Source organism: Crassostrea angulata, chromosome 4 (assembly GCF_025612915.1).
Source record: "Crassostrea angulata isolate pt1a10 chromosome 4, ASM2561291v2, whole genome shotgun sequence".
Lineage (NCBI taxonomy): Eukaryota > Metazoa > Mollusca > Bivalvia > Ostreida > Ostreidae > Magallana > Magallana angulata.
In genome coordinates, this window is record NC_069114.1 from 44574329 (window position 1) to 44597652 (window position 23324).

The window sequence follows — 23324 nt, forward strand, 5'->3', positions numbered from 1 at the left end:
CGACAGTCATTAATATTTTTTAATTTATAACCAAGGAAGTAAATGCAATAATGTCCATGGGAAAAAGCTACCGTTCATTTTTTTTTACTTTTTTTTAACCTTCAAATAACAAAAATATTGTGTATAAATGATTACAGTCACCAGAATGCGTGTGATCAGGCATCTTCTGTAATGTGAATTTTATAATAGAAAATTGACGTTGGTTTATTACTGTTTTAATGAAATATTATTGCCAAATAATATGTTTTATGTCATCATTGTATCGTTAATTCTATTTTTAGAAATTCTAATTTAAATTCCGGTTTTTATTGGTTATTTTTAGCTAATTTGTCCATCATGTATCTATTTATAAATGCCTGTGCTTGTACCTTGTCATTAGCCAATGAAATGAGAGTATTTCGATCACGTGTATATAACTTTTGTTTTAAACTCAAGTGTGAGAAAGACGTGTTTCCGTAATCTAAGATATTGATGGCTTTGTAAAGTTTAAATTCACGGCCATGTACTTTCCGATAGTTTGAGAAGTATTGGACGCGGGAGGATTTGCTTTGGAACTTTGTTATTTAGTTAAAGTAAGTGTTAAAATCGGTGTACTGTGTAAGTTTTTACCATCGTCGCCCGGGGTATGTAACCAGTCAAAATGGCGGATCGAACATCAGTGTGCATTATTGGGCATTCTTATGTAAAACGATTGGAACGATTTATTTTACAAAACCCTGTGTATGAAAACTTGGGTCTTGATGAAGAACAAATTAATGTGTGTTTTCGGAGCCAAGGGGGTTTGTCTATTTACGGACTTGCTAACTCGTCAAGATTGTGCGCGTTTTCGGCAGTTCCTACTTTATGTGTTCTGGAGATAGGGGGTAACGATGCGACGACTCGACCATCACATGTCATTGCACAAGACATTTTTTCATTTGCGAACTATTTGATACATGGATATGGTGTAAAATCCGTGATCATTGGTCAACTGTTGCGCCGCGACCCTCGAAAATCACCGATTGGATATAACGAGGAGGTCATCAGGATAAACAAACACTTGGAACATTTGACAAGTAGCGAGGAGCATGTCCATTTCTGGAAACATAGAGGATTTTGGACTAATTTGGCATACCTTGAGCGCGATGGAGTTCACCTTGGGGTAGATTCGGATGGATGTTATCCAGCACCCATGGTCAAATACTTGAGGAGCATAAAATATGCAGTGCATTACAGAGTTCAAAAACTCAAGGCCAGTAAATGTTAATTTATTTGTCAAAGAAAATTTAAAAAAGATAATTTAAGAAAGTTTTTAATGAGTATAACTTGAGTTATTTTCTAAGAAATTGAGTATGCATACTTAACAGGGTAAATTTTTGTTTACATAAGCATAAGGAATAACATTTTGGAAATATTCTAAAAGATATTTTAAGAATATTCAATTCAATCTGTACAGTTTAGGTACAGTACTGTAATCCTGTTTCAATGTAATGCAGGAATAGTAAGAATTTTTAGATTGATACAGCAATAATTGTGAGAGTGACCAAAAAATTTAAGTCATGTCTATTATACACACCTTTATCAAAGCTGAGACATGATTGGATGGGCTGTATCTAAGTATGCCATCATCTGTTTTAATGGATATATATGTATTTGAAGAAATAAGAATTTAAAATACATGATTTCTGCTTATGGGAAAGTTGTCAGAATTCTAAGTTATATTCTGATTAAAGCCCTTTCTAAGTTGAAGCATGAGCAGATTGGCTGTATCTAAGTAAGCCATTATCTGTTTTATGTATGTGTTTATATCAAAAGAAATAAGAAAACATATACAAAGTCTAAGATTTCTATGTATGTGTTTATATCAAAAGAAATAAGAAAACATACACAAAGTCTAAGATTTCTAAGTTACTAATTGGATACAAAGGTGTATCACAGAAGTCAAGTCATGCAAGTTTTTAAAGATGGTTACATGTTTTTCAAATATAAGTTACAACCATCCATGAAAAGAAACAAATTGTCAATTAGCCCTCAAGGGTCAATACTCTGGCAGTAAGCATGTCTATTAATAAGTACAAAAATTTCACTTCAGAAAAACCATGCCTAAGCGGGCTTTAGAGGGGCGGTCAACAAAAAGGAGGCGACCGGCAAAAGTACCACGAAATGATGACTTAAGTCTTCAAGCAGAACCAGTGTCTGATGAACCAGTGGCTCGTGCAGAACCAGTGTCGAGTGATGCTATTGATTACGACTTATTAGCTGCAGCAATCTTAAGACAATCCCAAACTTTGTCCCAAAACCAGACAAATTCGAGTGATACCACCATGGATATCCTGCAGCCATGTGTTCAAAACCAGGGTGATATCGAAGCCCACGCTCATCCAATGGCAAGTCAGCAAACAACAACATCAACAGTTAGTGACAACCAGCCTCAGCAAAATATTGCAGACTTAGTTAGTGCGTTATTACAACAAGACGGTCAAGGTGAGCCAGCAACTGCCAATCTTAAAAATGTTATTGATTTATCTGATGGGATTCCTCTTGGGGCTGCAACACCTCATCGATTAAAAGCTAAGATCTGGGCAAATCAATTTATTGATTTAGGTTTGCTGTTGCAGCGTCGAGAGGATCCTATTTCGTTAAACATATCTTCTGGGTCCCTTATTGTACAGCAAGGGTCATCAAAGCCCCAATTGCCAATGTCAATTCAGCAATGGACTGATGCTTTTTTGATTTTTATGGGAATTTTTATTGAAAAATATCCAGAACAGGCTCCCCATCTCCTAAAGTACTGCTATTTTATTAGAGAAATGAACAAAATGTTAGGAGATAAGGCCTGGAGAATCTATGATGAGAATTTTCGGATGTTGAAAGAGACTGTTGAATTACCGTGGCAAAAACCGGTTGAAGAATTAAGACTCAAGGCTGCTTCTAGCAATTATCAATTTCAGCAGCCCTTTCGAGCAAACACAGGCAATAAGCCTATTAGATTCTGCTATGCCTTTAACAATGGGGAACAATGCACTCATAACCCCTGCTCATTTGCCCACAGGTGTCAATCATGCTCAGGATCACATGCAAGAGCCAATTGTAGATTTCGTAAACAAAAACCAACAAATACCAACACTGTCACCAAGTCCTCAACAATCACCCAGCCAACTACCTTCCCCAGTCAACCCAAAAAGTTTAGGTGAATTTTTAGTTGATTATGACAGTGATCAGGCTTCGTATTTGATAAATGGCTTTACTCATGGTTTTAGATTAGGTTGTATTTCTGCTCCTTCATCATGTGTACCTCAAAACCATAAATCCACATTAGATCACCCAGACATTATAGAAGACTATATACAAACAGGGTTAAACAAAGGAAGAATTGCAGGTCCATTTTCAAACAAACCTTTTGAACAATTTGTGGTATCCCCATTAGGTTTAGTGCCAAAAGGCAGTACAGGAAAATTTAGGGTAATTCATGATCTTTCATTCCCTAAAAATCAATCAGTAAATTTCAATATACCAAGAGAAAATTCAGCTGTTCAGTACGATTCCATAGATCAGGTGGTTGATTTAGTTCAAAAGTTTGGGCGTGAATGTTTAATGGCAAAGACTGACATTGAAGATGCTTTCCGGATCATACCTATTCATCCAGCTGATTACTACCTGCTAGGGTTTACTTGGGAAGGTCAATACTATTATGACAAATGTCTTCCTATGGGAGCGAGTAGTAGCTGTCAAATCTTTGAATCATTTAGTTCTGCTCTCCAATGGGTCATGGAAAATGTCTTCAATGCTTCGGGTATGTCCCATATTTTAGATGATTTTTTCTTTGTGGGACCCCCAAATTCAATAACATGTAGAAACGATCTTGCTAGTTTTTTATTTCTATGTAAGAAAATTGGGGTGCCAATAAAAATGGAAAAAACTCAGGCACCTACGACCAACATTGTCATTTATGGTATAGAAGTTGATTCAGTGAAAATGGAGTGTCGGCTTCCAGTAGATAAGATCCAAAAAATAAAGGACAAACTTAACTTGTTCAAAAGGTGTAAAAAGGTCACTTTAAAAGAAATGCAGTCAATCATAGGCCTTTTGAATTTTGCTTGTTCTGTGGTTGTCCCAGGTCGAACATTTCTTCGTCGTTTGATCAACCTAACATGTGGTTTGTCTAACCCAAAATTCTACATAAGATTAAATAAAGACTCAAGGGCTGATTTAGAAACTTGGGCTACTTTTATTGACCATTTCAATGGCAAGTCAGTTTTTCTGGATAGAGTTTGGGTGTCATCAGACCATCTGAGTTTATACACAGATGCTTCTGGCTCAATGGGATTTTCAGCTGTTTTAGGGTCTGATTGGTTTGCAAGGGAATGGCCATTGGAATTAGAAGATTATCAAATTTGTATTAAAGAATTGTTTCCAATTGTCCTTGCATTGGAATTATGGTCATGCCATTTTCAAAATAAAAAGGTATTATTCTTATCAGACAATATGGCTGTCGTTGAGGTTCTCAATAAAAAATCGTGTCGAGATAAAGCTCTCATGAAATTGTTACGTCGTCTTGTTTTAGTGTCCTTACGTTTTAATATTCATTTCCGTGCAAAGCATATACCTGGGAAGTTGAATGTAACAGCTGACAGATTATCCCGTTTTAAATTTCAGGAAGCTTTTCAAGAAACACCTCATTTACACAGACAACAAACAAAAATCCCAGTGGATCTTCTTTACATTTGACAAACTCTGCAAAAAGAATTCTACAGGCTTCCTTAGCCCCTGCAACAAGGAAAGCATATCTTCATTCATGGCATATTTTCCTTGAATGGGTAGGCTCCATATCCTTACCTGTACATTACATTACAATATGTAATTTTATAGGTCATTTATTCGAAATTGGTTATTCACCAAGCTCAATAGCATCCCACATTTCGGCTTTAACATATATTCATAAGATGTTAAAATTGCCAGATCCCGCTCAGTGTTTCCTAGTACAAAAGCTGCTAAGAGGTTGTTACAAATTAGGTCCATCGGTAGATACCCGTCTTCCAATTACAGGTGAAATTTTGAAAAAACTTGTGAATTCACTAGATCAATCTGTCTCAACTAGGGCACATTCATTGTTACTTAAGGCATTGTTTTTGATGGCATTTCATGGTTTTTTCAGGTTAGGGGAATTGGTTATAAAATCAAAGACTCAGTCAGATAAGGTCATTCAGAGATCAGATGTCCATTTTGAGACAGCTCATGGAAAGCTAAAGCAGGTGCAAGTGGTGTTGAAACATTTTAAAACAGTCAGTTATGGACAGCCAAAGATTATTACATTAGAAGTATCAAAAAACACTAAGTCATGTCCAGTACATGCATTGTTTTACTATTTAAAACATTATCGCCATTCTGGTGGCCCCCTTTTCCAGTTTTTAGATGGTTGTCCGGTGCCTTATTCCTTTGTGGCAAAAAAGTTAAATGAAGTGATCAAAAATATTGGTTTGGATCCAAAACATTATAAGGGTCACAGCTTCAGAATTGGTGCTGCAACTCATGCATCTAAGGTTGGTTTCTCGGAAAATGCGATTCAGAATATGGGTAGATAGAAGTCTGATGCTGTTAAACGATACATTCGGTTGGGTTCATTTAATGTTGCACTTGACTAAGAAAATTAATCTATATCATTCCTGGGTATAAGTTTTTATCAGCAAGATAACGTTATATAACTAGTTCAGATGATGTCTGCTATAGATCTGTTCTGTTGTTTGCCTGTGAGTGATTTTTATTACTACCTCTTCAAAGTGGTAGGATTGTTTGGAGTTCAGATCAAGTCTGCTACCATAATTATGATATATACAACTTACATTGATAGTAGTTCAGATCAGGTCTGCTACTATGTCTGTCATCTTGGAATTAGATCATGGCATTTACTTTTCCCCACTGCTTTCATTGTTCTAGATTAGATATGTTAGTGTACCCCCCCCCCCTTTTTCTTTTTGTTGCAAGTAGTTCAGATAAAATGTCTGCTACAACCCTGTCCTTAGAAAACATAGTTTTGTTTTTTAGTATTGTATTTTAGTGTTTGTATTAATAGGGTATGTTGCTGGCCATCCGTCAAAATCAGTTAATCATATTTCATATATATTCTGTCATATCAAAAATGTCAATTATTATAATTACATCTTCAGTAGGCCATACTATTACACATTGTTCTAAGTTTTACTAAAACAATGTATAATATAGTTATTAAAGTCTCCAGTTCCATCTATTTCCTTTGGGTGGCGGGAATCCAATGGGTATTGGATTTATGGCAGAACTTTGTATATGCCACCTTAATTTTTTACATGTTTATATTAAGGGAGATCACCCTGCCATTGTTGTTTACTATTTTTGGTTATATTTTACCGGGTGATCTCAATATTTGTTCAGGTGTTTTTTAACTAATAAGGGAGATCCCACAGTACCTGTTACATAAGTCATTTTAATAAGTTTAAGTATTGACTTTGTCAGGGATCTCCCTGTTTGTGATGTGGGTTATTTGTACAAGCTTTGATTCGTCATTAATAAATGACATTATTTCGTCAATGACCATTTAGTTGTTTTTTAAGGTAAAAAATTAACAAGCTGCAGTGAAAGATTTAAGTCTATTAATGGAATAAGCTTTATTGGTGACTGGTAAGATCAATGCATGGGCATAAACATATTTATTTAATTTTTGAGTCAAGAATTTTTAACTTTAAAAGGAATCAGTATGTATGCAAAGTTGCGAGTAGTTTTTGCCCTCCTAGTCCATAATAATAATAAAACAGACCAGACTAGGTCCATTTAACGCAGGGATTGAAATGACTTTTTGAAGCGGTTTACGTACTTAGAGTAATTTTTATCAAGATTAAAACAGTAAAAAAGCGTAAAAATATTTTTACAACCCTTAAAATATTTTGTAGATCTAATAAGAGTTGTAGTGACATGTAAAACATCTTAATATCAAATAAAAGAACTTATCAAAAATCTGAAACAAAATGGATGTCAGAAATCGAATTAATTAAAAACAATGGAGGATAATTTATAGTCTGTTCCTTAAGTGCACACAGGATTCAAAACAACTATGGCTTTAATACCAACTATTACATACGATCTTGCCAATCAATTATTATTTAGGGATAGTAAATTCTTCGTTGAGTTATTTTTTTCAACATACCTCTCTAGACAATAGAACATGTTTTTGTCGACTGTAATTTACTGAAGGAAATTTGTATTGAATTGGTGAAATAAATAGTCAATCCTTTTTGGAAAATGGTAACAGGGATATTCATAGGTTAGACAATTTGGTCATTTTTTCACAAAACAAGACATTCTGCAAAGTAAAATGATAACATCTAAGCTACAGTACCCGCAACATTATTTTTTACAAGATAAACGATAGGATAGGATTCATGCACGATAGGATAGCATAAACAGATAAACGCACGATAAAACAGTATACACGCACGAAAGGATAGGATTAACGCACGATAGAACAGTATACAAGCACAATATAATGGGATTGATACACGATAGGAAAGGATAAACGATGTTCATGATAAACGTATGATCGCTTTAAAAGATATTTACGAAGAAACTGATAATGGCAGAATTTCAGAGAGAACACGTACAAATAAAGATTACGTGGAATTTTTGTTAGTAACAATTGCCGAGTTTTTAATCATTGCTGCATCATTTATAGAATGTATAAAAATGACCACTTAATTTTTTTAAAACTAAAATTATGAGCTTTAATGATCAATAAATCTTCTGTATTGTTAAAATTATTTTCATTACCGAACACCCTAGCCGATCCCCGCGAATATTTCAGCCCGAGATTAAATCACTCGGGAAATAGCGGGTTTAATTATATAAATCCAACTCTTGTATAAAGTAAATATAAAATCTATCATAAGTACATTTCTTTCTGTATAAGAAAATGATGCATTAAAAACGAAATATTACAGACAAGTTAAATAAATATTCACGCAGATACACATTCTGCGTACGATTTGTTAACATTGTTTTCCATTATCACACAAACTAGCTGATTGTGGAGAACATTTCAGCCTGAAATCAAATATCACACGGAAAATAACGGGTTCAAAATACAACTCGGGTTTTAATTAAATATAAATTATATCATAATTAGTTTTGTTTCTGTAAAATATGATGCAACAAAATTAGATTGCATAAAAGTTAATGTTTACGCAGGTATACACTCTGCGTACGATTTAATATATTCGATATACAGGTAAATAGGTTACCTTGTTCCTAAGAACTTCGTTTTTCATTTTCAATGTTAACAGATATGATTTACATATAATATTGGTTAATTTTGATCTAAAAAATTTAAAAATTAGTATCCTGACGGAATGTTGGATAGCATTTTACAATTCGTGTTCGATAAATATTCGTATACGGCGCACCGAATGAGTTGCCTTAAGCAATTAAATAACTTGCTTATGAAAAGGCATGAAACGATTAGCACGATAGGATAAACGGAAGAATTGTTGACATTAAACGATAAACCTGATAGGATTAACGCACGATAGGATAGGATTAACGCACGATAGAACAGTATACACGCACGATAGGATAGAATTAACGCACGATAGAACAGTATACACGCACGGTACGATAGGATTGATACACGATACGATAGGATAGGATTGTAAAAAATAACGTTGCGGGTACTGTAAATATAAATACAATTAAGACATCTATAACCAGAAGACTGTTTAAGGAGAAATGCTTTTGAAAATTGTAATTATCATTTTTTTATACTTATTGGAAAAATATATATTATTTTGAACATTTGGAACATTCATCACCATTAATATTCCCTCCTAAATGACACTGCCTCTAATTATTTGTTTGTACTATATCTTTATTTTATTTTTTCTAAACATATAACCATTTTTTCATCTCCTTGGCTCAAAACATTTCTTTTGTTTCCGTTTTTTAATTTCATTTGTCTTTAAATGCGTAAGATCATGGCCACTACAAATATACCGACTACACTTTTTGCGTCGACCTCTTGTTCACATAATTACTAGAAAAGATTGTAACATCATGTATTGTTATACTTTCATTTTAAATACTGAAATCTGATTGGTTTAGACGCAGTTCATAATTTTTTCTATTACCCTCAGCGTTAGCAACGCACTTAGCAACGGGTAACATTAAAAATTGTTACATGCGCGAAAATTATGCGCGTACGGTTCGCCGTAGAATTCACGTTATTCCGATGTAAAAGCAGTTAAGTTTTCTTTAAAATTAAGACATTCAGTATAACAAAATAAATAGTGCCTGTTTGGGAGGATAACAGTTGAAATTGACACCCCTCGAACACCATTGTCAACCTCCGCTTCGCGTCGGTTGACAATGGTTTTCTCAGGGTGTCAATTTCAACTGATACCCTCCCAAACAGGCACTATTTATATAATTATGAATATTTTAAACTAGATGTTTGCAGTCCAGACCGAAATGTAAAGAAATATAACTGAAAATATATGCAATAAATATTAAATGCGTTTTATCAAATTAAAATGTTCGGAAAAGTTATAATAAAATCTTTGATTTAAAAAAAAACCACAATCTATTATTATCTTGAAAAACATTGATACGACGATAATATCTGTCTAAAAAATGTGGGTGCTTATATCCATTATCTAGACTAAAATCTTACTCAAAACACTTAATCCTTTAACATCTCAACAATTTTCGTTATATTTTTTTGACATTTTTATCTCGGTTTAAAAATGAGACATGCTTAGAACAAAGATAATGGGGTGACGCATCCTGCTAAAATACATACTGGCGCAATGCACTAATCAGCGGGCATAAATACTTTATTAAGGATTTGGATCTTTATCATTTGCAAAACATTTGAATACGTTGTACTAAGCATTTCCTTATCCAGGTTAAAAAATATTATTAAGTTCTTCCGTTTCCAACGGAAGACCTTTCTATGATTGTGCGGGACTAAGATTATTCTTATTTTTCTTTTTTTCTTTTTTCTTCCTAGACGCGAACTTTGAGGCTTCATATCGTGCTCATTTCTGAACGGTTTTTGCTCAAATTTTCAGGGCTAATGGACTTAACAAAACACTATCTTCATCAATTCATAAAAGTTAGAATTCCCTTTCCGTTAACGAGTTATTCCCCTTTTAAATTTTTTAGGGCCTTTGGTTTCCAGACAAAGGCTCCGAGACTATGATAGCGGGGAATGGGAATCCAACAAATTTGAATAGCAGAGACATTGTAGTGGCGCACATTGGTTTTTGTTTTTAGATTATGTTTTTTATTTAGGAAAAGGTAGGGGGTCAATAAACAGGATTTAAAAAAAGTGCAAAAATTTCGACATATTTTCCTTTATATCTTTTTAACAAAAAATATTTTGTTAAGACATGTAGAATAAAAGTTGTGCAGAATATCAAGGGCTTTCATGTTTATGTAAAATATTTTAAAAACTGCACAAATAATGTTTTAACCCCCCCCCCCACACACACACACACACACACAAACACACACACACAAATTGTAAACCTTTAAATGATGATCGTCCCTCGCACATGGCTGAGGAGAACCGGCGCGAGTGGACAAGTAATCTGCGGTCGGTTCGTGTTCTACATATACCTTATCACGCGTTCATGTTTCATATTTTGCACGGACACAACTATATTTTATTATGTTTTAAACTATTATATTCGTTTAAGATGAAAAGATAAATTCATTAAACTTGTATAGTTGATTAAGCATTGATTAATAGATAGCCTACAAGGTAGTTTAAAAATCAAATTATAATCAAAGTTCCATGTAACATGTTTGCGGTAGGTGCTAGCACGATAAAAAAATGTCCTGAATTGAGGCATTCGATGATTTTTTTTAAAAATTTCACATGAATTTTAAACAACTTAAGATTAGATTATATCGGTCACATAGTTTTTCTACATGGTCGTTCGTTTCTTTGTAGAAGCGAACTCATTGCTGCCCCCCCCCCCCCGTTCCGCCCCGCCCCGCTGACAGGAGCTCGCGCTGGAATTTTTTAGTTGCCAAACGATATCAAGATCTATCGAAAATCATTTTTGGTGGCTTCTTCTCATGTGTAACATTTTGTTTCACTTTCCCACCCGTTTGTTTATTCGGTCAGTCTGTGTAAATTCAATCGCCACGTGCGACCGAGAATCTTGTGTCGCTTCAGCGCAAACAGCTCGGAACATATATAGCCTCAGGTCATCAATTGTTATATAATTGAGTAACAGTTGGAATGGTGCTTTTACATAAAATAATAAATAATAAAATCATCCAGAAAAAAGTTACCGTAACTCAATAGTCAATACCAAAAATAAAATACGTATGATTGCAAACTGAAATCGGTTTTTCAGTATTCGGCGGGATTTGATTTTTCTGTTTACATTAGTATTTTTATTGGTTTCAGATATTACGATGTAAAAACACAAACCGTAAATACACCTGATATTATTTACATTGATAATGTTCAAAAATATTTAAAATTAAATTCAATTAAATTCTACGAACAACCGATTATTTTTTTTCCTATGTCGTATCATTCGCGCGTAAATAAGTATGTTATGTACATATATATACATGTACCTCAGAAAAAATTCAAATGATTAAACAAAAAAGAAAGTTGTAATTAGTATTTCGGAATTTTTTTCTGAAAGTAATTTTTGACTCAATATTCGTATATATTACCGGCGCTTCGTACATGTGTAACGGCGTACAGTGTATAGATTATCATAATCTGTTCGAATTAAGAACCATGCGTAAAGATTCCCATAATAATTACTAGTAATTGCATGACTGTGTACATTGTAGGCAAATCCATGTGTGTTAATTACTTCTGAGACTCTTGGTTTTCCGTTAACAGTGGTTTAAATAATTTTCAGATAATTAATAATTTTTGTGTCATTCAAATCGTATGCTTCATCAAATACAGAGTCCGATTACATTGAAGTCATTAATTTTCCATTGGCTATTGACAAAAAAAGAGACGCTTGACCATCCAATGAAAACAAATACACGTAGTTTGATTGACAGGTTCAGCCAGGTGCAGGAGACACCCGATGTCCGAGGTTATGTGTGCTGCTTGTATAAAGTCGAATGGCCTCAGTAAGAGTTATCGATGTAAATAAATTAAAAAATATATATATGCTTATCAAAACATGATCGTTTAAGTTACAGCGAAGTACATTGAAGCGTTTAATAGGTGTTTACTCCAGAAAAGTTTCTACCTAATGTTTTGACCGACCTTTGTCCAATCAGACCGTAGCTGGGCGGAGTTAAGACATTGCCGCTCATGACTTGAATGAGAGAGAGAGGGAGTGAATTGAGTAAAATATAAGTGGTGCCGATAAAGAAATAATCATTAGTTACAAACTTGCAAACAAATTAATTAAGGTCTGTATATAAAAATTACATGTATATCCTATATTGTATAACTTTAAAGCGTTTTAAAAACGATTGTGAAAATTTCTTTAGCCGCACGCCGTCGACAACATGCACATGGATAAGAATGACGTAGCTTATATCCAACTAAATTTCCTAGCATGGAGTCCGAGAATACAGACATTAAGTATTTTGAAATGCGAACGAATGATCACTTATGAACATGATGAATTTAGATGTAGTGTTAAGGAAAGGCAACAAAGGCGGATGCTTAGTGGAAAAGTAAAACGTCTAAGGTAAAGAATGTTTCACACTGAGTAACCATGAAGAAAGTTTTTATACAAAGTAAATTTACAACCTATGTTTAATTCCAGGAAGATTCGGCAATCTTTGATTTGATTATTAACGGTAACACTTGTAATAAAAACAGTTTCTTAAATATTCGTACAGTCTTCGATGTTTGACATTACCTTATCGTATTACTGATCTAGATATAGACATTGTTGTTCCCTGGTTAAAGAATTTCAAAACACTTCAAAGTTTCATAAATTTATAAGATATACTATACTATGTCCCGAGTTTTTTCTTCCACTACTTTTTGCTTTATATTTCAATAATAGTAGATACCTTTGTGCTCAAACTAAGTTCATCCACTTATATGAAAAATGTCCAGGCCCCGGGGCCATAAAATTTAGATGGGTTCACTTTTGATTTCAGTCTCACTTTAACAAAAGGAATATATAGTGGAAAGGTGAGACTGAGATCAAAAGTGAGCTCGTCTAAGTTTTATTGCCCCGGGGCCAGATTATATGTGTTGAAACGCCCCCTCTACCGCTTCAGGTTTCAATACACATCCCAATATTGAAAGTCTACGGGGATTTTGCATTGCATCAGCCATTAATAAGCCCGGATGATAACGTTAAAAAATTGCGCGAGGTATCCCGAGTACTTCCGAATGGAGAAAGTAGTTTATAATCTGCATTTGAATTATGCACATTTTTATAATATTAATTATCTGACTTTTCCGACAAGAATTTCGAGAAAACCTCTAATGAATCATTTTGTGCAATATTTTAAAATAGAATTGATCTCATCAAACTATGTTTTGGTATTCCAAATATTTCAAAAATTGTATGGATCCAACCAATAATGAACTCTAGTCTCGTTCAACCAGATGCTCGACTGTCTCCGTTAATCTCCGACAAGTAAGAGATACCAGGTCACATGATAGCTTGATGATGCGACCTGTAAATATAGACTGACTCTCTACTTGCCGGAGATGTAAGGAGACAGCCGATGGTTAAACGAGAATATATATTGAACTCTGGCGTAGGAATACACACGACTAAAAAAACTTCTAATTGTTCGTACCATTTAAAATCTGACTATTTCCAAGGTATTTATAAGTTTCCATTAAAAAATGCTTCAGCGTACATAACATCGAATTTATCGATTATTTTCAAAAACTAAGTCTTGTCAGCGGCGATGATTTGTGCTTAGGTGCAAACACAGTTTCAGTTTCGGTTTGCTAGAGTAACTGCATAGGAGAGTTGATTAAAATCAACTCCCAAAAAACACAATTCCTGACATGAATCATGAGCACATGTAACAATGCTTGCTACACTCTGAAAATTTACAAGCCTTTAAACATCACATTTTTTTAAGAATGTTTGAAACGATTGCATAAACTATGTTCGACAGATAGTTTTCCTAAAACATTTTCTTTCTTTCTTTTTCAAAACATGTTTTATATACAGGCTTTTAATCACAACACATTTTTATAACAAAAGCAGAACTGAAAGTTTAGTCATTATAATTTATTGACACCATATCACATGCATTTTTAACTCGCAGCAACAACATAAGACCTACTCGTGGCTTTGCCACGAGCTCTGCTCTAGTTGACCTTATTATTCTCATTAAAGGGTACCTGCAGCCCAGCCGATGTGAAACATATGTTAAAGAGTTAATTTACCAAAATTTAATGCAAAAAACCGCATCGAAATCGGTGCAAAAATAACGGAGTTACGCCTCTTCAAAGTGGCTATTTTTACCTGCTTTGGGAAATCTAATCAAGAGAAAACAGAATTAGGCAATAACAAGGCTTCAGCGGAAGTGACGTCACGGGGTCAACACGAGGGAAATTTCCTTAGAAAGCTATACAAATTAAATTCGATTTTTCAGCCAAAATGATTGATATAGGTCTGACGTTTTGACGTATCTTGTTAATTTAAGTATTGTAGATCTAGAAATTTGTATCCGTTATTATTTTATTACAATCAGATTTCTTTTTAAAGGATGTTAAAATTTGTTATTCTCGTCGCCTTTTTTACCGATGAATACGATATCTTAAAACGCTTACATGGGCAAATTTATGTTCATTATTCGTTTTATTGATTACATAATATCCTTCACACACGAGTGATCCGAGATAATGACACAGGTACACAGTTAAAGTTCTAACGAAGCCACTGCTCCAGACACCCGTGTATCTGGGGTATGTATACACAAGGTACACGAGTCTGGTGAACAAAGAGAGGGTTTCACACCTCTAGACTGGTAAATTGATTTGTGTATAATTAGCTACTCAATTGTTAAATATAAAACAGAAAAATAAATTAGACTGTGTAAAATCAAGCATTCGTCAGCTAAAACATGTGTATAGTCCGTCAATCAGTGATTAAAGAATCATGCATGATACTATTAAATAGTAAAACTTATGTTCGAAGAAAAATAATGCCTTTATTGTTACTTATGTTATCACTTAAAAAATGACAAAAATTTACAATTCTGCAATTGAAACCTTTTTTATGTGATCAATTAATTATTTTGGATTTATAATTTCTTATTCAATAAAGTGCAACTTTCTTTCGAGCGCTATGGTCAGCAATTAAACGCTTTATAACTCCGTATAGCTTAAATTGTAATACTGACAACGAATCATTATCGAAATCTAAATAAACTGGAACATTTTGACAAAGGATGTAAATAAATGTAAAATTAAATTCCATTATCGTATTTTTAAAAGAATACGAGACAGACATAATCATGCATGCAGCCATCTTGGACTTTCGCCTTGATCCGTTTATAATCCCGTGTTTGTTTGTTAAAGAATGCATACTATTTTGATTGTTATTGGTCCGATATCAATATTTTTGAATAATCGGGCGACATCATTTGTAATGTTATCCCTTATAGGAGGAATAGACCCCGAGTTACCTTTTACGAAATATCAGTATGTATTATCAATATTATTAATCAGTTAATAATGTCACTGAGAAATCATTCGAAAGAATGACAATATTAACAAAATATGTTTCTTATAACAATAATGCTTTGATTAATTGTCATTTTGCTACATATGGAGTGCATTTATATGTAAAATGTGTTACACATTTGACGAAATTCATGAAGTAAACAATTGTCCGAATTCGGCATTTTTGTTCGATAAAATACGGGTTAAACTCAAACGACAGTCTAATTAGTCATCCAGGGTTGATAAGGAAATAAAATAACAAAAAAAAATGTTCATATATCGATAAAACAATGCAAGAAAACGAACAGTTTTCATACGATATTCCTGTTTCTCATACAGCGGCGTTGACCCCGTGACGTCACAGTTCATCTCGCGCCAAATCGGCTTGATTCAAAACTCGTTCAGGTGTGAAGTCGGGTTTTCCCCAAATATCTCGAAAAATACTTATGCGATCGCTGTAAAATTTTCAGGATGACGTTTTTACACATAGATCTCCATTATATCAAAAATTGACCGGCACTGCAGGTAACCTTTAATGTAGCTGAACGTTTTCAAGAGAGCAATCTATATACCTAAGGGCAATAACGTAACTCTTTCAACACGTTCTGCTGGTGAAAAAAGGTTTGCAAAGGTGAATCCATGTGACTAAACTAAACAACGTGTACTCAATATGTTCAGTGAGCTTTGTTTAATGCTGCACTTATAACATGTAGATGTTATTACTTGAAAACATTTTAATTATGGCGTCGTTTACAGCAACATTCATTCACAAATTAGAGAAGTAAATATCAAATAGCCAGTCATTATTTATTAATTTATTTGGCTCAACGTCATTTGTATATTTGCACAAACTAGCATATACTTGTCAGTTATCAGATAAAGCACAATTTATGAATTATTGTATGAAGCTATTATGTTTTAAATCTGACTTTTCCACAAAATTTCAATGACATTATAAAATACTGTGTATTTTACCGCATACCTATTTACTGCGGCCATTTTAAATTCGCTTTTCATTTTATTGAATACCAAGTTTCTCTATTATTATTTTTTCCTTGGTATAGAGATGGGTGAAATATATTAGTTTGGTTTTATTACAATATGTTGTATATTCTACGAAGCTAACTCCATTCGGTATCTTATAAGTCATTATAAATGGTTTAAGAGACAGCATTTTCGCTAATAAAAAAGTTACAGATCGGAAGTTTCTAATTCATTTTTATGAACGATGAGGAAGAATTGTGTGACTTTTTTTAGTCTTTTGTGGGAAACAGAGACTGGTACTGACCAAGATCAGATATATTCATTGAATAATGTTTCTATATCTATTATTTATATGGATTTTAATGAAACTGTATTGAAGCGGTGAAATACATGTAATTCAATGCTACCTTGGTAAAATTATTCTGCACAGTGTTCTTTACATACATGTATTACATATGAAGGCTAGAATTATAGCTAGGTCAGTGCACCAGCCCTGTCTTTAAATGTACACATAAGCTTAAGATTTTGGGATGGATGTAGAGTCAAAACATAAATAAAATAAATAGTTTTCATTGAAAAAAAAGTGAAATATATATACAAAACTTTAAATCCAGCTCTGCACAACTCGTTTTTTAATCTAAACTACTTTTTGCAGAGGCTTCGTCACATCTACAAAATGTGTTTTGGTTAATTTATTTTACGGGGCACAGCTGAAATGAGTATACAAACACCTGAAACAACGCTTGGCAATTCTTTAAAAAAAAACAGTTTAAAATAATTGTTCATTGAACTGTGACTAATATCCCACATACGTACATAAGCACACAAATTTACTGTTTTAAACAATATGAAAAGCATATCTGGGATGACAACCATGAACCCCATGGACTAATAATTGGGCTTTTGTTGCATCAAAAGTCAACTGTGCAACAACCATCTAATATAATAATTCAAGAATCTTTGATTCTTGTTAAAATGTTTGAATTTAGCGAAAAAAGCATGGCTTGAACTTACTTGAATATTTTAGGTATTGGTAATTCCGAGAAATTTTGAAATCACATAGGTACATAATTTCAAAAGTTAGTAAACAATAAAATAAGAAAGCAGATATCAAGCTTGATATTTATAAATAAATAGTCAAATAATATTATATTAAAAAACACTGTATTTGTATTTTAACATGATTCTGTCTTTACTATTACGATTCAGCAGTAATTTGATGTTACGGATGAATAATCATCTTTAAACAGTGGAATCACATCTGTTGATTTCCAGTAATTAGTTAAAGTCTTAAATGTTTTATAATTAATAATAAGGATGCATATTGCTTAGAGGTGATTAACAAAATTTTATCACGAGAACATACATTTTTTTAAAGAAAATGCATGTAAATATGTCATTTATTATACCACAAAACGAAATTCAAAACTGAAAAAATTCAGAAAAAAGATATTGACTTTCTAAATTAGGAGACATGTAAATATCTTGTAAAATGATAAATGATTGATGTAATGCATTAAGTCACACCAAGATAGCAATTTTTAACTCTCTATCTCTTTAGATAATATTGTTGTGTCATAGAGGACGAAAAGGCTATTCTCCATAAAACAACCGTGATGTTGAAAAGATAGCTATGTAATTTGATACATACACTTTTTAGATAAAAATATGGCTTCAGTATCTTAATATCAATTTACAAGTTTAGAAAAAGAGACAAAATGTGAGATGCAGGAAGCAAAGTTAGTCTGAATGTTTTTGATTATTTGTAAAACACTTGCAGAAAAAAGAAAACCATACAAAATATAATCTTGATTACTTTTGTACCTATTAGAGAGTTATTTGTTGACTTGGCAAGGGTCTTTATTCTATGTATCAAGCAATTTGTCCTCCCTAAGTGTGTATTTTAAATAGTTCATTTTCTGATTCAATCACTCACTGTGAGGGAAAACATGACTGTTGATTTTAACTTTTTATCTTTTTTAAATATTTGTTGTTGAACGTCTTATATCAATTACGTTTTTCAAAATATTTTACCACTAAAGATGACCCGTGTTGATTATAATAAACACCTGTCATCACACACTTGCCGTTAACTTCCTGTCGATCCGTCTATATTACCGTAAATAATCTTTACAGATGTGTTTGATATAAAAGTGTATTTTCATTTTAATTATCCTAATTACCTTTATTGTAGCACGGGTGATTTTTATTATACTTTATTTTATTGTTGTTCATATTCTCTGTTTGTAATGCATAATTTCAAACTGGAATTTTTGCATATGAAAACGATGCTTCGATTGTATTGTGTGATGCATATATCAGTGAAACGAATCGTTTTTACAAACCACACCTTCATTACTTAATTATTTGATGTATCCGCTCTAAAACATTAAAACATCCGCATTGAAATTTAAAATAAATACTTCAAAACACCATTCTCTATTCATACACAAAGTTTATGAACGGCATTATATAATACACTAGGTATCGGCGAGTGTGCAATGATATATGTTTAATTTTTCAGCAAGGGGCATTTATAGTCGTAAAATCATGATTGCGATTGATAAACAAAGATTGTAATGAAGATTTTAATGAGAAGATAAAAGTAACAAAAGGTTTTCCGTCATATTGAGTGACTGGAGATGACAATAAATTATATATATTTAGAACTTAATTAAGCGTTCCTTATTCAGGAAACCCAGCTTTTATTCTGAGCTGAGCAAAGCAATGAATCCCTTAAATCATAAAAAATCAGCATTTATATAGACAATAATTACGTAACAAACTAAGACAACATTTATACAATTTTGCAATTTACACAATAATTATAAAATTACATTGATAATAAAAAGTCTCGATCATATTGTTCATAAATAGAAAAGTCCATAACATATGCATTGAGGTTGAATAGTTTAGTATGATATATGTGTTTAAAGTTGTGGACAGTTTAGCTCAGATCTCTCAATCATGATAAAGACCCAACTAGTGTCATATCGCGTTCGCTGAGAATTGTAGCGCGTCATACAAATCGGTCAGCATACTGCGCATAATCTATAATGTACTGGGTTTTTTTAAGATCCGTATAGTCGAAAACACGTACAATAAATAAATTTACAAAATCTAAACTGGACCAAACGAACCGTATAAATGTTGAATGTATAATATATTATGAAATACAGTGAATCCCAACAACTATTGAAGATTACTACAGTTTTCAAGACATCTTGCGAAGGCTGATAATAATACTTTTAGCAAGGAAACCTAAATACACCTGTTGGAAATGTCTCAAAATACTACAGCCTTTTTCCTGATTTTGTATCTGAACATTTGCAGTGCTGTGTACAATACAACACTGTAAATAAACCTCTCAGGAAATGCCTGACACAAAAAAATGCAATTACTCTGTAAATAATGAACATAATACATCTTGTTGGAATCATCAGTTTTATGGCTTACCTTTTAGCCAAGATACACCAATAATAAACAGCAAAAAATATTTAACGTTTGTTGATATAACAGCAGTAATATTTTGCTTGTTACAATGTAATGATACATAGAATGTGTACTCTTGCTTATCTAAGAAAAGTGCTGTCTGCCTAAAAGTAAAACTGTCCTTTGTACACGGCGTAATAAAGACCAAAGAAATGAGTGGAGTGAATTTATATTATTCAGTAAGAATTTATATATCAACGTTTATAAACTCGTCGGTCCTTCCTTTTTCATTTACTAGATTAAATAGATCAAATAGATACGTAACTATAATGATCTTCACCATACTCCGTCACACCATACAAAATCATGCTACTAGACGTCTTTTTGGCAATGCGTTTGTTCATTTTGCTTGCGTTTCTTCTCATTTTTTTTTCAACCAAAAAGGTATGTGTCAATGTATATTAGTGAGTGCTACGTACACGTATGATTAAGGAAATCGAATGCTGTAGTTGTTACTTTATTATGCCCCTTCTTGTATAAAACAGTTATCAAAAGACTATAGACGAGCTCGTTGCAAGCAACGATTAGGTCCTCCGTCGTAGCTGCGTCATACTTGTGACGTAATACAAAAAATTGATAGCTGACCATGGTACACTATTAGATTTATAAACACTGACTAAAAGAAACAAAGTATTATTCTACATGTTTTTAAGCAAATACAGATCTAAACACGTTGTTTATAGTTTGATTCGCCGCTTTTTATTCACAGAGTGGGACTGTGGTTTTGCCCGGTATGAAGGTAAAAAGACCATTGGCAAACATTTTACTCGCATTTTAATCGAACACAAGCGCCAATGAATCTTTCAGTATATATGCGGAGATCCTGAAAATTTTACAAGGGGTTTTGAAGAATAATTTTGTTTTTCGAGGAGGGGGAACATGCGCGGATCAGAATTTTTTTTTCGGGGTGGGGGTTTAAAAGTCCGACGGTTATTTGAGTTTGCCAAGGGATGTCCGAGGCATATTTTTGGTAAGTTTATAATGTACACGTGAAAGAAATGTTGCGGGACGGGGGGGGGGGGAGGGGGGTCTGGAACCCTTCCCCTTCTAGATCCGCGCATGGAGAATATCGATGCCGGTAATTGTACTGTAATTTTAACCATTCTTATTTAATTAAATTTTTTCAAAATTATCGGAAAACCAATATCACCTTTAAAAGCAGTTAAAACTTAAGATACGAACCATTTTGTCTCGGTGAGTATTGCGTCCGCGTACGAAAGAAATGGCAATATTCAAGAAATTCGGATGAACGATCTGGGTCCTAGGTCGTCCATCCGATTCTTTCTTTTTCAGACAAAGAGCTACAGACCTGCAGTTAGAGATTATCAAACTATTATTGAATATGTCAATTTGTTTTGTCTCAAAGAATCATTTCTTTAATCAATAAAGTTTTACCTTAAAAAAAGAAAGAAATCGGGCACAATTTTCAATGTTAGCATTTTACAATTTTAAGGTCTAATAAAATTTCATGGCATTATCCGAAATATTGCATGAAAAAAATATTTACATCGCATTTTTTAAATTACAAAAGGATATACAAAATGAACTTGGATTAACCGCTTACAAACAGGCATAAAAAGAGACTGAGAACTAATTTCTTCTCTCTCTTTTTTTTTTTTACATCAAAAGAAATTCAAGAATAAATCAAAGTATATTTTTTCTTTATATGCGTATATAACTTATTTCATTCCACCCACAAGCTTGAAATAATTTTTAAATAGACGTCATAAATCTCATATCAAATGACATATTACCACTTGATTATGTGCGTCTTTTTAATAAATTTATCAACAGCGGCAAATTCTAAAATTTATTTTTAAAGGTAATGTTAGCTGCAAGTCTGTAGCGCTTGTATGAAAAATTTCGGATGGTAGTCCATTTTTCCGGGATCCAGACCGAGAGCTACATATATGCAGCTCAGGTAACTAGTAATGCTTCCAATAAAATACTTTGTTTAGTAATGCAAGCTTTTAAGAAAGCAATACTTATATTTGCTTAAAATATAACACCCCAATACTTCGTCTTACATTCGCTATGTGTAGAACAAGCAGAACCAGTATCAGTCCGACCCTCACCATATACATTGTTCGAATTTAATTGCCATAGCATTGCATTGCTTTGTATGTTCACAATTTCTTTTAAAAAATAAACACTTAAAGTGTTAATCTATATGGCCATTAATCTATTTGTACACATAACACGTGATTCAAAATAACCCAGACAGAAAACGGTGAAGAATTCAGTCATTGGGTCTACATTTTATAGAACTTGTAAAAAAACCACATTGCGGGTCTGAATGTCTGTTAATATGTGTAAACAGATAGCCATGCCACGACCTTGAATTGCTAGTATTACATATTGGTCACTATGATACTTATGTGTACCTAGGTACTGCGCACTGAATGGTGTAAATGATAATTAACAGAATGAACTCTGTGAATCTTGTAGCACTGCGTAGTATTCCTAAATGATGTCATAAAACCAGGTGAATAATACGGGCATAATAATATCATTTAATATTTATTCGTTTGGTAAGATATCGGCGCCTCTGATTGGTCGAAAAATTTCTTTGATACCTGCATCAATAAAATTTTTGCCGGATCTTCTTTTCTCAACTGTTCTGATCTAACACTATTTATAGAATGGGAATTTCCAAAATAAACACTGTCAACAAAGTGTAAAGTTGTGTCTGTTTTATTGTCAGCAAACAAAATACAACTTTATAAACATAAAAACTTGAAAGTCTAACCTTCAAAAATAAACAAAACACAATATCTTATTCACGAAATAGAAAATTAAGCGTCTTCTCACGATTTCGTCTGCTTGAGATCAATCAACATTACTGCGAGGCTGGCTGTTCCTTTTCCAGAATAATTATAACGAACCATAGGCCCATACACTTTCACGGTAACACTGCTGTTCAAATTTGGTAACAATGCTTTTTTAATTTACACAGTACCCTACATGATCGGTCATCAGAAATTCAGAATAAGCATAGTTATGAGTACAATGCATCAACTCCTTCGGCGCAGTCCGAGCGGCAGATACTAGTATACCATTTAAGTACATCACTGGCTATATAGTTACCACAACGTTTACAAAAGTCGCTTATACATACTATTCTGTGTCGACATATCAACTATTTTCGTCCACGATCGCCTCTCCTTGGATGGTTATGTCCAGTTGCATTTTCCACCGATCT

At 33.2% G+C, this 23324-nt stretch overlaps 2 protein-coding genes across 4 annotated transcripts; both read left to right on the forward strand.

Annotated features, from left to right (window-relative positions):
- The first annotated feature begins 222 nt into the window (after positions 1 to 222).
- On the forward strand, positions 223 to 6579 carry LOC128181610 (uncharacterized). Of its 3 annotated transcripts, XM_052850078.1 has the most exons (3): positions 223 to 572; positions 2072 to 2463; positions 4636 to 6579. In XM_052850078.1, exons 2-3 carry the CDS (start codon positions 2079 to 2081, stop codon positions 5559 to 5561), a joined length of 1311 nt encoding a protein of 436 aa, XP_052706038.1. In that variant the 5' UTR covers positions 223 to 572; positions 2072 to 2078; the 3' UTR covers positions 5562 to 6579. The 3 variants fall into 3 exon arrangements, with proteins under 3 accessions (XP_052706038.1, XP_052706037.1, XP_052706039.1); XM_052850077.1 differs by lacking the exon at positions 223 to 572 and having other exon boundaries at positions 2067 to 2463; XM_052850079.1 differs by lacking the exon at positions 223 to 572 and having other exon boundaries at positions 2067 to 4710.
- On the forward strand, positions 572 to 1246 carry LOC128181611 (uncharacterized). Its single transcript, XM_052850080.1, has one exon. The coding sequence runs from the start codon at positions 641 to 643 to the stop codon at positions 1244 to 1246; it is 606 nt and encodes a 201-aa protein (XP_052706040.1). The 5' UTR covers positions 572 to 640.
- Positions 6580 to 23324: the final 16745 nt, after the last annotated feature.